The sequence below is a fragment of the Camelus ferus genome, chromosome 14 (assembly GCF_009834535.1).
Source record: "Camelus ferus isolate YT-003-E chromosome 14, BCGSAC_Cfer_1.0, whole genome shotgun sequence".
NCBI lineage: Eukaryota > Metazoa > Chordata > Mammalia > Artiodactyla > Camelidae > Camelus > Camelus ferus.
Window position 1 is genome coordinate 3,962,877 of NC_045709.1, and position 14,025 is coordinate 3,976,901.

At 34.2% G+C, this 14,025-nt stretch overlaps 1 protein-coding gene across 3 annotated transcripts in view; it reads right to left on the reverse strand.

Annotated features, from left to right (window-relative positions):
• Nucleotides 1-14,025, reverse strand: part of VWA8 (von Willebrand factor A domain containing 8) — a 294,919-nt gene that overhangs the window by 180,697 nt on the left and 100,197 nt on the right. For all 3 annotated transcript variants that reach the window (XM_032496061.1, XM_032496060.1, XM_032496059.1), the window contains exons 17-19: nucleotides 12,191-12,306; nucleotides 4,744-4,850; nucleotides 1,741-1,847 (exon numbers count right to left, since the gene is read on the reverse strand). In XM_032496061.1, coding sequence (XP_032351952.1) covers nucleotides 1,741-1,847; nucleotides 4,744-4,850; nucleotides 12,191-12,306 — 330 coding nt within the window. The remainder of the gene's footprint in view (nucleotides 1-1,740; nucleotides 1,848-4,743; nucleotides 4,851-12,190; nucleotides 12,307-14,025) is intronic.

The window sequence follows — 14,025 nt, forward strand, 5'->3', positions numbered from 1 at the left end:
ATTTTTACTGAGAAAGAAGAATTTGCCTATATATCTTTTATTATTAATATAATTAGGGATGTAAATTATGGTATAAACCATAATTATAGTTCAAATCACTGAGCAACAAATAGGACTGGGAAATGGCAGACAGAAATTCTTTAATTTATTTTACTTTGATTCTCAAATTCCTTAATATAGTGAAAATGGTAAGTTCTTCTAACACAATTTGTAGATGTAGGATTATTTACATGCAGATTGGTATTAGAGAAAAATTTAAGTATGGTTTTTATTATAAAATAAGTACATAACCACTTGACAGAAAATCTGGAAAAGAAAAAGTCCTCTTATACTATGGGTGATTTTCTCTGGGAAAAATTCTTTAAAAATTCTTATGAAGTGAACGTCTATAATAAAGCCTTCTATGTACACACTTATGTGACCAAGCAGGACTCTCTGGAGAACTCCTGGAACAGACCCTCCCCCTACACCATGTCCTCTGCCTGCCTCTTTTCTGTAGAAAAACTTTAGTCTCCTAGGCTGCCCCAAGTTCCAAAGAGTACATTTAGTCAGAGAAGTGAGAAAATGCAGAAAGAAACGAGTCAAAGCAAGACAAAATAATAATAGTGTAGCCATTAGACATAGTCAAGGACCTTTAGTTCCTCCTCAAGTGCTATAGATAACATTCTGAGCTATGTCCTTTGAGCTGTTTTGCTGATACTGAAACCCCCACCAGCTGGAAGAAGTTAACTGTGTGTTGCCCACAAGCACAAAGACCCCAGGCTGGCTGGAACCAGGAGGTTGATAATGCTGACTTCCAATTACCTCACCACCAACCAATCAGAAGAATGTCCATGAGCTGAACACACACTATAACCCCTCTCCCTCACCCTGTTTCTAAAAACCTTTCCCTGAAAACCTTTGGGGAGTTTGGGTTCAGCTACCTGAACTCCTTGCTTGGTGACCTGCAATAAACGCTGTATTTTCCTTCACCACAACCTGGTGTCAGTAGATTGGCTTTACTGCACGCAGGCAAGTGGATCCAAGTTTGGCTTGGTAACACTTATTTCTGTGTCTTAGTGGAAGTTCCATAATTATTGGTTTGTTTACAAGTGGGAAGTTATCTACCCTCCTTCCTTAAAAGAAAAATAAAGGAAATAATAGAAAAATATTAGGAATTTTCAGGAAGAGGAAAGGATGAGAGGAAAAGAATGTACAGGACACATCCCTCTTTGAATTACTTAAATGATTTTTAACTAACAGGAAAGCAAAAGAGAGGATGAGTATTAGTGCTATTTTCAAAAAAATTTTTATTTATTTATTATTGTATTTTTTTGGCTGGGGGGGAGGTAGTTAAGTTTATTTAAGTTTTATTTAGAGGAAGTAAGGAGGTACTGGGGATTGAACCCAGGACCTTGTACATGCTAAGCATGTGCTCTACCACTTTGAGCTATACCCTTCCCCCACTATTTTGTTTTCAATTTGATAATACAGTCATTTTATTTACTTAGAGTAAATACATTTACTTATAGTTATGTGTGCATATACAATTTATTACTCTAATTATTGCAGCAACTCTTCCAATCCTCAAGTATCTTTGGGAAGAAAATGCCTTAATGAAAGATGCTTCAACAACTAATTCTGCATCATCTGAATTGAACTTAGCAAATGACGAACACAAATATCAGCTTCACTTGAACTGGAGTCAACTACCACAATGTAAGAGGTAATTTAACTACAAATGCAAAGTGCTGATCTTACCTGGACGTTGTCATAGAACAGAACATCAGGCACTTTCATTTTCTCATGGGCATCATAGATCGGTGCACTAACAGCTCCAATTCTCAGAGACCCAGATGTTACTTCACCTAAACATTTCACACAGGACAGAGGATTACTTGTAGCACTGTCCTCCGAGAAGCCAAGTCCAGTCCGAACAGAACATAATACAGCATCATTAATATATTGTGGACTCATCAAGGAATTTTAATCTAACATCCGAAAGAAATAAGCTTGAGGGTGGTAATAAAACATCACAGCTCTACATAAAAAGCTAACAAGCTCTACAAAATGGCTTTGTCCCCTATTTGCTTTATTTATTTATTTATTTATTTATTTATTTATTTATTTATTTATTTATTTATTTATTGGCAGGGGGTAAATAATTAGATGTCGATTTATTTTTAGAGGAGGTACTAGGGATTGAACACAGGACCTCGTGCATGCTAAGCATTGCTCTACTACTTAAGCTATATCTTCCTCCTCCCCTATTTTCTTTAAATAGTTGGTCTAGAACAGAATATGAGCTCCCTGAAGCCATTAGCCAATTTATTAGGAAACTAATAAATTTCTTGAAGTCAGGGAATATATCTCACATGTAGTCCCTACAGTAAGGAGATACGCATGCTCACTATCTGACACATTCCAAGGCCAATAATAATAACATAATAGTAGTAGTCGTTGTAGTAATGGTGGTCACAACAGAAGCTATCATTTACTGATGACCTTCTACGTGCCAGACCTCAGCTTCAGCTCAGTGTTTTCTCATTAATTTCATGTAAATCTCTCAACAAGGAGACAAGAATTACGAGGAAGCTAAGAAGAACGTACATAGTAATCTGCTTAAAATCACCCAGCTAGTATGGGTAGAGTTAAAAATAGAATTTAGTATATAGTCTGATGTGCTTTCTGCCACATGAACTCCAAATTATATTCCATCCTGTGGAAATACCCGAGCAAGCAAACAGACAATTACATTGCCTTAAACAATTGGCCCATCTTTTTTTCTAATCCTACTTCAAATAAGAAAATTGCTATTTTTGTGCTAAAGCACTTTGAAAGACAAGGGGAGAAAGCAACATTTACGTCTATGGAGTACTGTAAACAATTTTGAGCTAAAAATAACTAAACTGTCACACTGTTTAATCACTGTGGAGTGCTACACACTTGCTAAAGCACAGCAGAGAGGACCTCTCCTTCCAATAGATCTTTGCCATTTTCCTTCTATTCACAAGTTCTATAGGGAAGGAAAACCATGAGCTGCTGGGCTGAGAATCTGCTATTTATTGACTACTTTCAGGTCTCTGAAACAGACCCAATATAAAACTGTAAAGGGAAAGACCAGGATTATGGCAGTGAATTTACTACAGCCTTGTATGTTGAGATGACACACATGATTTCAGGTTCAAACAGCATCTGATACCACCTACAGTTTAGTTTATGGAACATACTTATTTAGGAGATTTAGGGCTTTAGGCTAATTTAATTCACTCAGCTAATGTCTATTGCTAAAATTTCAAGCTAGAAAAGAAAAATGCACTCAGAGAACAGTGATGTTCCCCGGGAAAAAGCTGGCTAGCTATCTTCTAAGAAATCTCATAGGATGGCATTATTTTGGGAAATTGGTCAACATCTTTAGTATGGCAGACTCAAAACCTGATTTTATCATTACAACTGAGGGCAAACCTAACTCTCAGGAGAATATTAAAGACATATATTTTGATCTATACATAAATCCGGATATATAAAACCAGAATTGCAATATATCACATTGCAATGAAAACTATGACTTTCCTATAGACTATATGAGACATTGATTGCCATATCAGCATATTATTTGGAGGGAGACTTGCATGAAAAGCCAAATCCTCATTAGAAGGTTGTTTGGTGAACCTTGGCCTCAGAACAAAGAGAAATGAATTACATGAATTTTCCTTACAAGAGAGATGATTTTAAAGGTGAATGGGACCAGATGAGTCAAAAGTCTCTTCCTTAACCTAGGTTCCTTAGCTCCTACACAAGGCTCAGATGGAAATGGCTAACACTGGCCTGTTACCAAGACTAAACAATCTATAATTTGAATGATGCAGTCTTTCTTCAGATATGTTGAAGGATTCAATCAAGTAACATTATGAATCTCCCCAAGTCCCAGAGTTATTCTGTCTCTTTGTGTTGGCTCTGCATTATCTGTACCCAGATCCATCACAATGTTAAATTTATAATTTTACTCTAAAAATGTCATCTTATTCCCTTAATATCAAATTCTTGTCTCAGGGGAGCCCTAACTGTTAAAAACATCTAGTACAAAGAGAGCCACAATAAGTTCCGTTTAGAGAGTGATCACAAATGGGATATTTTGATAAGTTAGGTGATTAACCTCAAAAAATAGAGACCCTTTCATTGTGCTCTAAATGAAGAATAGGGTGCTTTAATAGGAAGATCTAAACCTCCCCCAAACTCAAACTATACTTATGGTTATCCAGAAGAAAAATATCACAAGAGACAGCACAGGTAGAAATGGAAGGAGTAAGAAGCCATGAAATGGTACTGTGAATATTATTTTAGTCCACATCAACCTAGAACAGTTTCCCAAACATGTCCTGTAGGACACTGATGGTCCTCAAAATGTAAATGTTGTGCAAAGAAAACAGAACTCTAGATCCTATGATGAAATACATTTGGAATAAAAGGTAAAACAAAATTACACATTTATCTGCAGTAGGAATTCTTTGAGCCTTTAATATATTCATGTCAATTAGAGGACCTGTATCTGGTATGGACTGAAATAAAGGAAATATTCTAAGATTTAACTTGTAAGTGGGTTTCAAACTTCTTTATTTAAATAAAAGATTTATTTCTTCAACCCAATACATATAACAAAGTGAGGAGAAACCAAAAACATTTTAATTGAAATTAAAATAATAAATAATACAAATGTTTCATCATTATTATTTCACTTAAGAAAGAAACAAATCAAACACTTACATTTGTAATCCTCTAATTCTCGTTCCAGGTTATTATCGGTACTTCTTTCTATTGCAGAATCTGCCAGATTTTTTTCTAACGCTGACCTTGCAAGACTTGGTAAAAACCTGGTGGGGTGGGAAGGATGCACTGATCAAGTCATAGCTCTCTGTGATTCGTAAACACCTTTTGACACTTAGACAGACAGACACATAGATATTCTCACTCTTACTAATTACAACCAAATAAGGATGATCAGTCTTGATCTGTGAAATCTAAATAATAAAATATTTTAGAATAAATATAAACTTTAGTATGTGTGAAGATGAAGTAGATGTTTGCTGAATCTCTTTTAATAAGGAAAACTCGTATGTAATTAGCAGTATTCTTTTATATACAACATTTTGCAGGACGAGAGTTAAAAAAACTTGCTTTTTAAAATGGATTCAGTATACCTCATAAATCTTGTTTATCATTTAACTGACTTTTCAAATTTTCTTAAATAGATAAAACCACCACACTTTAACCTGCTCCAAATTGGCAATCACAAAATCAAAGTAGTGGAGGTGGACTAATGAGGTTTTCTTTGTTTTCTAACACGAATTATTAGATGACTTTAAGATTATGCAGCTAGGTTTTCTCCTTCTATTTAAAAAATATACCTGCTTCTCTATTCTGTATGTATGTTGTCCAAACAGCAATCTGGTGAGGGACAGAGGTATTCTTCATTTACAGATAGATGGTGTGAACATCACGGGCTTAGAATGTGAAAGCAGTTTCCCACCCACACAAAGTTCTATCTGGAATTTATGATCACAAGTGAGTCTGTAGACATGCTTTTTAATCCACAGCTACCTGTGCTACATCACTATAAACTACTTCCATGTGCCATGATGTCCCAAATAAACATACTAAGAACACAGACTTCTAATTTAGGTTTTCCAGAGCTCTAAATCTTTGGTGGTGGTTCCCACAGCTTGAGCAGAAGCTCTAATAAATGAGATGTTGGTGTGAGCAAGAAGGCAAAAGGATGAGTGGGTAAACAACTGCTGGGTTTCCAGTTATTGTAACAATCCAAACCGCACATCTGAAGCCAACTCTCTCTCACCTCCTGCCTCATTTTGGTTTTATATAATTCTAGGCCAGTAGCTCATCAGTTCAGCATCAAGTCATTTACTGCTGTTCATCTCCGACCTTTCATCATAGTTCTAAGATTGTTGCCTTTTCAAAACCAAGCCTTATCTCTCAGACCCAATAACTGGGCTTTTATCTTGTTTCCTGAGCCCTTGTCTTGGCACCTTGCCCCACCCGCATCTCACCACTATCTCACGAACTAGAGTCTGGCCTGGTTACATTAGGCCCTGCAGCTGCATCTCCATTACTTCCTGTCAAACCACCTTGATTGACAATGACCACTTTCAATCTTAGACATCGTGTGCTATTCCCAGAACACCATGACATCTATATAGGTTGTCTGTCAACACATCCTCACATTGCTCCTGTACTGGAACACTTCTAGATTGCCCTCCAAAGCCTGTAGAGGACAGCAAATAAGGCATGTGTGCCTCCCATTCAATGGCAGTGACAGGCATTGTTTGCAATATGGTACCCTTCCATGCTGAGCTGGAACGTGCTTCAGAATTACTTTCAGCCTTACACTCAGACAGCACTACTAAATAATCAGAGGTAACATGGAATTTGAAATATATTTACCTCTAGAACCTACATTCTAAAAGATATTAGCCCACCTAACAGATGAGGAGAATGCAGCATATCAGGTGATATGAGGCCAGACCTTACTTTTTTCCCACATTTTAAGGGATGATTTAATTGCTTCCTTTCTCATTGTTCAGTAATATTTTCTAATTGTTTTTTTCTCTTCTTCTGTGGCCTTTGGTAAAAAGAAATGGATAAGTGAAAAAATATCATTCTATACCACCTTCCTATAACCAAAGCAATCACATATCCTGTTACAAAGTTTTCAAGTATATTTATCACTATTATGAGTGTTGTCATCTCTTAAAAATCATTATTATTATCTTCATTGACTACCAGCATAAAGCAATTAGAAAGTCTAGTCTTGTTATAAGAAAGTCTCTACTCTTGGTTATAGAAAACTGAAGAAAGATTCAATCACATTCTGGGAAACAGAAACAGAAGTAGTTACTGTAGGCAAACTCAAATAATTGTCTTTTTCACAGAAATGGGATAGGATCTAGAGATTAAGGAATAAAATAAGATTTTTTAGAATGGTAGCATAAGCTAGAAAAAGGAAAGGGGATGCCCTCAGATCACCACTTGGGAGGCTGGTAATAGCAGTAAGAGTGTGAGAAAAAGACTGAGGGGCTCAGTGGATATCAGGCAGCTGCTGATTTCTATTGAATATATAATTAATTTACACCTGATTTTAAATTTTATATTTATAAATAGTATTGGAATATTTATGTTAACATGGTCCACCCTATTTATAAATTTAATTTGTTAATATTTGTGAGTTATTAAATTTCTCAGCAAGGTTTTGTTTGCTAATTGAGACTTCTGAAATATTTAAAAGGAAACATATATATAAAATTTATCAATAAATTTCAAATGTTTAAAGATATTTAATTTAGCTAAGCTTTATAAGTGGGACCAAACTTTTTTTGGAGGCCCATAAAAGTATTTAAGGTCTGCTAGACTTTACAGAGTAAGCTGAGTAGCAGAAAAATCTAAATCTAGATTTTTGAAATTATAGCTTTAAAAAACTGAACAGCAGTTTTTAAACCAAAGATAAATTGCTGAACAGACTTTCCTGCAAACAAAATCATTCTTCAGAAAAATGAAAAATTCACATCCACAAGAATCATTATAATAATTTAACATTGTGCGTTAATTCTACCAGGCTTGTAATTTTAAAAAATTAACTAGCTAGTAGTTTAAACAGTGGAAATTTTATATAAATATTATTCATTTTATGTGACAAGGGAATTTTGAAAAATATTATGGATAAACTAAGTTTTTGGAGAATGGAAAATCTGCTCAATTACCTCAATGTCAAAGGCAGTTAATCTTCATTTCTGATTAAATTCTTACAACTCTGCTTAAAATTTCTGTGCCAAAGGATCATCATTCCAAGATTTTCCAAAACTAAATAATTTAATGGAGTGCAAAACACTTGAATGGAGTAAAACTCTTATTATAGTGATTTCTAATTAACTCTTCTACGATAAAGCAATTTTTGGAATGCAGAACACCCGGTATCCTCCTCACCTTCTAAATTTTCGTCCTTTTGGCCTCTTAGGTTTCCAACTACCTAGAAATTAATTATGCATCTAGTCCCAAGTCTTGACGTACATATTACCGGCTATGAGAGGGGTTTACAGAGCCATTCCCTCGGATGAAGAAATGTTCCAGTCTGAATTCAACTGGCATAAACAAATAAACGAAAAATATTTTAAAAGTTAAATTAACAAGATTTTAAAAAGCCAAGCTAACATTGAATAAATTTAATGTTTAACAAGTTTAGGCTAGAGAACTTCTTTTGATTTTGTCTGCTTAATAGACTTAATAAATATAAATCATATTAATTTTTGTTTTAAAATTTTCTATGAAATTCAGTTTCTTTTTCACTACTTCAATATGGAATGAGGTCACTTAAAAAAAAAACTTTATGCACTGATTATTTTTTTTGTTCCTTCTTGTCATTGTGCTACCCTGAAGAGAAGGTTAGTAAAAAGGCTTTCTACTCTGTAGCCTTGCTAAAGTCAACATATGATGCATAAACAAGATAGCTATTTTACTATTTGCAAAGGGCTATGGGGTGGTAACAAAACAGAATTTTACTGTGGTCAGTTGACAACACTGGAGAAAACAGCTATTTGATTCAGTGAAATACGTGTATGAGCATGAAAAGATTTTTAGTTTTTAAATATTTTTAACCATGAACTATTTCAAGCATACAGAAAATTACAGAGACTATTAGGCATTTTATTCATCTCTCTCCATTCCTGGAGGTAACTCTTACCCTGAAATTGGTATATATCTTTCTTTTCCGTATTTTTATTTTGCTGTATATTTGAGTAAAAAATATATTGCACTTCTGTTGTATTTAACATCTTCTATAAATGGCATCCTAAACCAAATCTCCCCTTGCAAACTGTTTTTTTCACTTGATATTAATTTGTCATGATCCATACCTGTTGACACATGTAGATCTACTTCATTTTAACTGATGTATAGCACTTCATTATATGAATATGTCAATGTATATATTCATTCCCTAATGATGGACTGACAGGCTATTTTCAATTTTCATTCTTACAAACAATGATGTAATAAACAGTCTTTCTACAGGCCTCCTTATTGCATACATATTAAGTCTACCTTTAAGGTGATACCAAGAAGTAGAACTGTTAATTCATAGAGTATTAATATATTAAGGGACAAAGATACTGCGAGATCAACTCCAACCTGATGGCCATCCCAACAGCATTAATGAAATTCCATTTCCTTCTGCTCATGAAAAATGTTAATTTTTATAGGTAAAAATTGTAAAAGTATAAAATGATAGCTGATTATTGTTTGAAATTTCATTTCCCTGATCAATAATAAAGTTGAGCATCTTTTCAAATGTTTGATGGTCATCTGAATTAACTTTTCTGTGAATATCTCTTAATCCTTTTCCCATTTAGGGGTGATGCTTTTAGCTCATTAATTTGGATACTTTATCATTCATGAATATCAATGCTTTTGTGATTATAAATCTTGTAAACATATCTTAGTTTGTGACTTATAACTTGTAGAGTGGTTTATAGTGTTTTTATTGTGTATCTTGATTTTATACTTTTGTATGGGACAAAGTAGATATTTTTTTATTTTTAACCATATATTGACAAGTCAAACCATTCCCATACTGATTTATAATGCTACCTCTAACATTTACTAAGTTCTCAGAAATATGTGGGTCTGTTTCAGGGCTCTGTAGTCTCTTCTAATAGCCTATTTATCTTTTCTTGCACAAATATCACACTTAAATTAAATCTAACTTTATAATGAATCATGATATCTGATAGAGAAAGTACAGCTGCTAAATCTTCCTCAAAATTTCTTTAGATATGATTGGCCTGTTATATTTCCATGCCAGTTTTAAGATCAGCTTGTCAAATTCACTATAACTGAGGGAGGCAGGGAACTAAGGACCCGAAACTCAGACTCATTAACTAGAGACTTTTTTAAAATCAAAAAGCCACCTTGAAGGAACAGAAAGATCTGATTAGTTATAATCTGTATGACCACATTGTGTAAGGGTCCCACTTGCTTGATCTAGCTTGACTACATTATTTTAGCCTGACCTACAGTGTTTGAGGGTCCCTAGTTACTTAACTTTGTTTTTGCAGAGTGTTTGTTCCACAGAGCAGAACAAGCTGGATAACTGATAAATATATATATATACATACACATATATAAATATATATATATAAATATATATATATATATATATACTTATCAATTATATATTATATTTACTATTAATTTGGGGAAAACAAGCAGCTTGATAATACTTAATCTTCCCTTCCATGAACATTGTATAGTTTCTCATTTATTTAAGCCTTTTACAGCTTTCAATAAAGATTTATGCTTTTCTCCATAAAAGCCTTTTATGTCACTCATGACACTCATTAGATTTATTCTTAAGTGCTCAAAGCTTTCTACTATTAATTTGAATGGTATTATTTTTTAAAATTAGATTTCCCCATTGACTGTTACTGGAATATAGAAATATCACTGATTTGGATGCATAAGTAGTCTCACTGTACCCTACTTGTATATGTAGTTCACATGCAGTGTCTCTTGAATTTTTTATGTAGCCAATCACATAACCTTGGGATTAAAGTACAGAAAGCTGACATTCTTGTTTTGTTCCTAACCCTAAATGTGCCAAGTATTTTACCATAAGAATGTTTGCTATAAATTTTTAGTAGATATCCTTTATCAGATTAAAGAATTTCCCTTCTATTAATGGTTTACTAAGAATACTGTTTGCTTATTTTTGCTTTGATTTGTTTTTAAGTATGGCTGTTGGGTTTTATCAAATCTTTTTTAGTAATTTATTGAAATGATTTTTTTTCACACTAATATGTTAATATGGTAAATTTTAAAAAAGAATATTGAACTTTGTTAACACTCTTGAGATAATTCCAAATTGCATATGATTTAAATATATATATATGTATAGTTACATTTGGTTTGTTAGTATTTCTTTTATGATTTTCATATCTATTCCAAGAATTTGATTTATAATTTTCCTTTCATACATTATTTTTGTCTGGCTTAGTTATCAAGATTTGCTGTGTTTTCATTGTTTGTCTCTTCTCTAGAATGCTTTGGGTATGATTATTTCCTTCATTCCAAAGTATTATTTTCCCTTAGGATCTGAACTGGTGTATATTGTTTAGCGTTGACTATTTACTTCTGTTAACACATACCTATAACCAAGCTCTGACTAAGAAAACACTGGGTACATAATGAATCTATCACTCTGCACATATTTTCTTCAGTATTTGATCCTTAAAAATAGGGAACTGAAGCACTTTTTTCAAATTTTCATTTGGAAGTCTAATATTAATCTACTTAAAAAAGGAGAATCAATTTGATTATTTCTCATAATTATCAGTTATTCAAAGATTTACACTAAAGACAATGAAAATGAGCATCATTTTAGCCTCATTTCACAAGACAGAAAAATTCAAGTTGCAACACAAGGAGCTAGCTTTAACTACAAGAAAAATTGTTCACTAAACTGAAAATTTATAGAGGGCAGTTAGAGATTCTCCAAAGCTGAAAATAGACTTTTAATCTCTTTAATATATCAAGGAATGAATGGACGAAAGTCATAAGCACCATAAAAATAATTATCAGACCATAAGAAAAGAGTCTAAAAAAAACCTCTGAGAAATGGATACTGTTATTATTCTTTTCTTATTATTCTTTTAGTACAGTTTCATGCAAGTATGAATTTGTAAGGAAATTCCATTAAGCCATTGTCTTATAATAATTTCCAAACAAGTATGAAAAATATTAGTGTAGACTGAAAAACATATTAGTTTTGTTAAATTTAGGCAATAAGACAGTAGTACCAAGCATGGAAAATCCCAACGCAAATTTGGAAGGTGCTAAGTATAATGCTTGAGAGACTTGTTCAGAAGACACATGAACCAGCATTCAAATATCACTTGTTTACTACTTTCACTTGTTTACTACTGTCTGACTTGAGTGACTTTAGAGTTTTCTCATCTATAAAAACCTCTTTAATTTCTTGTTATGCCTAAGGAAGATTACATATATTCTAAAGACTGAACACAAGGTTGAAACAGCTACATATTCAGACCGGTATTTTTTCCAGACCTCTGAGTACAGACTATCAAACTTACATCACTGTTTTAGCAAAGACCCAGAAACTTGAATTCAGCGCCAGAACAGAATACGGTACCTGGAAAGGCAGGCTTTGGTGACAGCACTGTGAAGGTTTTCATTAGGGTGCTGTGACAGCCGACGAGAAATCCTCAACAGCTGTCTGGTAGAAAGTGATGCTGCCAACGACTGTGCCTGTCAAACAGCAAAAACAGGCTGTTACAAGTCCTGTTTCAACTTGTTGAAAGTCCCTTTGGATGGGTATCAGAATAGAATTCTTTATTCCAGAAGGACAAGGCCAAACTTAAAACAAATAAGTACTGTTAATGAATTACAAATAAAACAAACAGAAACCGATTTACACTTAAAACATCCTTAAAGACAGTTTTAAAAAAAATCATAGAAACATGTCTATTAATTAAATTCAATTAAAGTTCTGTGTATACATTTTTTTTGGGGGGGGAGGGTCGTGAAGGTGGATGGAGGAAAGATATTGCATGAGTCCTTGTGTATAATTAACTATTTGTTCATTCTTTTTCCTGTTTACACAAAGCCAAATTGTTAAGATAGCGAGAAAATGCTTAGGGCTTTAAGTAAATTTATGTCTTCTGAAACAGAAAAAAGAAGTTGTGGACAATTTAAGCTGCTGACCACAGAGATGTCCACCAGTTGTCACTTGGGTGGCAGTTTACAGTATGGAATCCTTCCCCTACACTATAAGAATAATTTCACTTTGTGTTCTTAATCTTCCCCAAATCCCATTAATAGAACTCAGGACATGGTAAGTACCAATAAATATTTGTTGACTTGAGTATGAAATTATCTTAGTAGGCAGCATAATGCAATTGTAAAGTTTATAAGCTCCCGAGTCAGACAAACCAGCCTTCCATTGATTAGCTGTGTGTCCTTGGCAAATTATTTAATCTCTTCAAGCCCTGGCTTCCTCATCTTTAAAATGGCAATAATAATGCCTTCACTCACCTAATTCCTAACTTGGCAACATTAGAAGATAGTGACTTTCACTGAAAAACGAGAGAAGAGAAGAACTTTTGAAATAACCAGCCCATTGGGAGGGCAGAAGAGGCCAGGGTGAAATGTCACAGAGTGTGAAAGGGCAGTAAAGTGGCCCGAGCACCGGAGGAAATGGAGACGGGGACATTATGAAATTAACAAAGGGTTGGGAACGGATGGTGGGAGGATGTCAAAGCTACACTGCATACTTGCTCCTCTTAACACTTCACTTAAGGTCATCTCTGCATGTCCCAAGGAAGAAAAACATGAATTGATTTCTCCTTCCTCATGTATTTCACAGCTCCAAGAGATGCTGGTCTGCTGTCATTAGTGTTATATTTCAGCTACAACACGGGCTAAAGAGTCCTTTGGGGACTAGGTTAGGAGCAGGAACACCATTTATGACATACCCTTTTTTCTACTGAAAAACACACTCTAAGTTTCAAAGAACTCATAAGCAAACATTTGGTTCATACTTTTTCAACAAATTTGCATTCTAGACATGGAGACAATATTTAAATATAAGAAAGCGCAAAATGCAATTCAAAATAGCATATAATTTAATGCCAAAATAAGTGGAGCACTTGACAACTGCTAGAGGGGCTTAAAATGTTCAAGTGGGCAGGAGGAATGCTATGAACAAAGGCATGAAAGCAACAGGAACAGAAATACATGCAGAATGTGAGGAAACCAGCCCAGCTTTATTAGAGGGTCCTGCTGGAAAGCTTGCTCCCAAATAACAAAGACCTGTGAGTCACCCTGTGAGGCGCTTGGCCTTTCTTCTAATGGCAATAGGATTTTGTTATGTGCAAAGTAGTGACATGATTTCAGAAAGACTAACTTGGCGGTAGTATGTAACGTAGTTGAAGGTCAGAGAGAACTGAGACAGGAAACAGAGAGCTA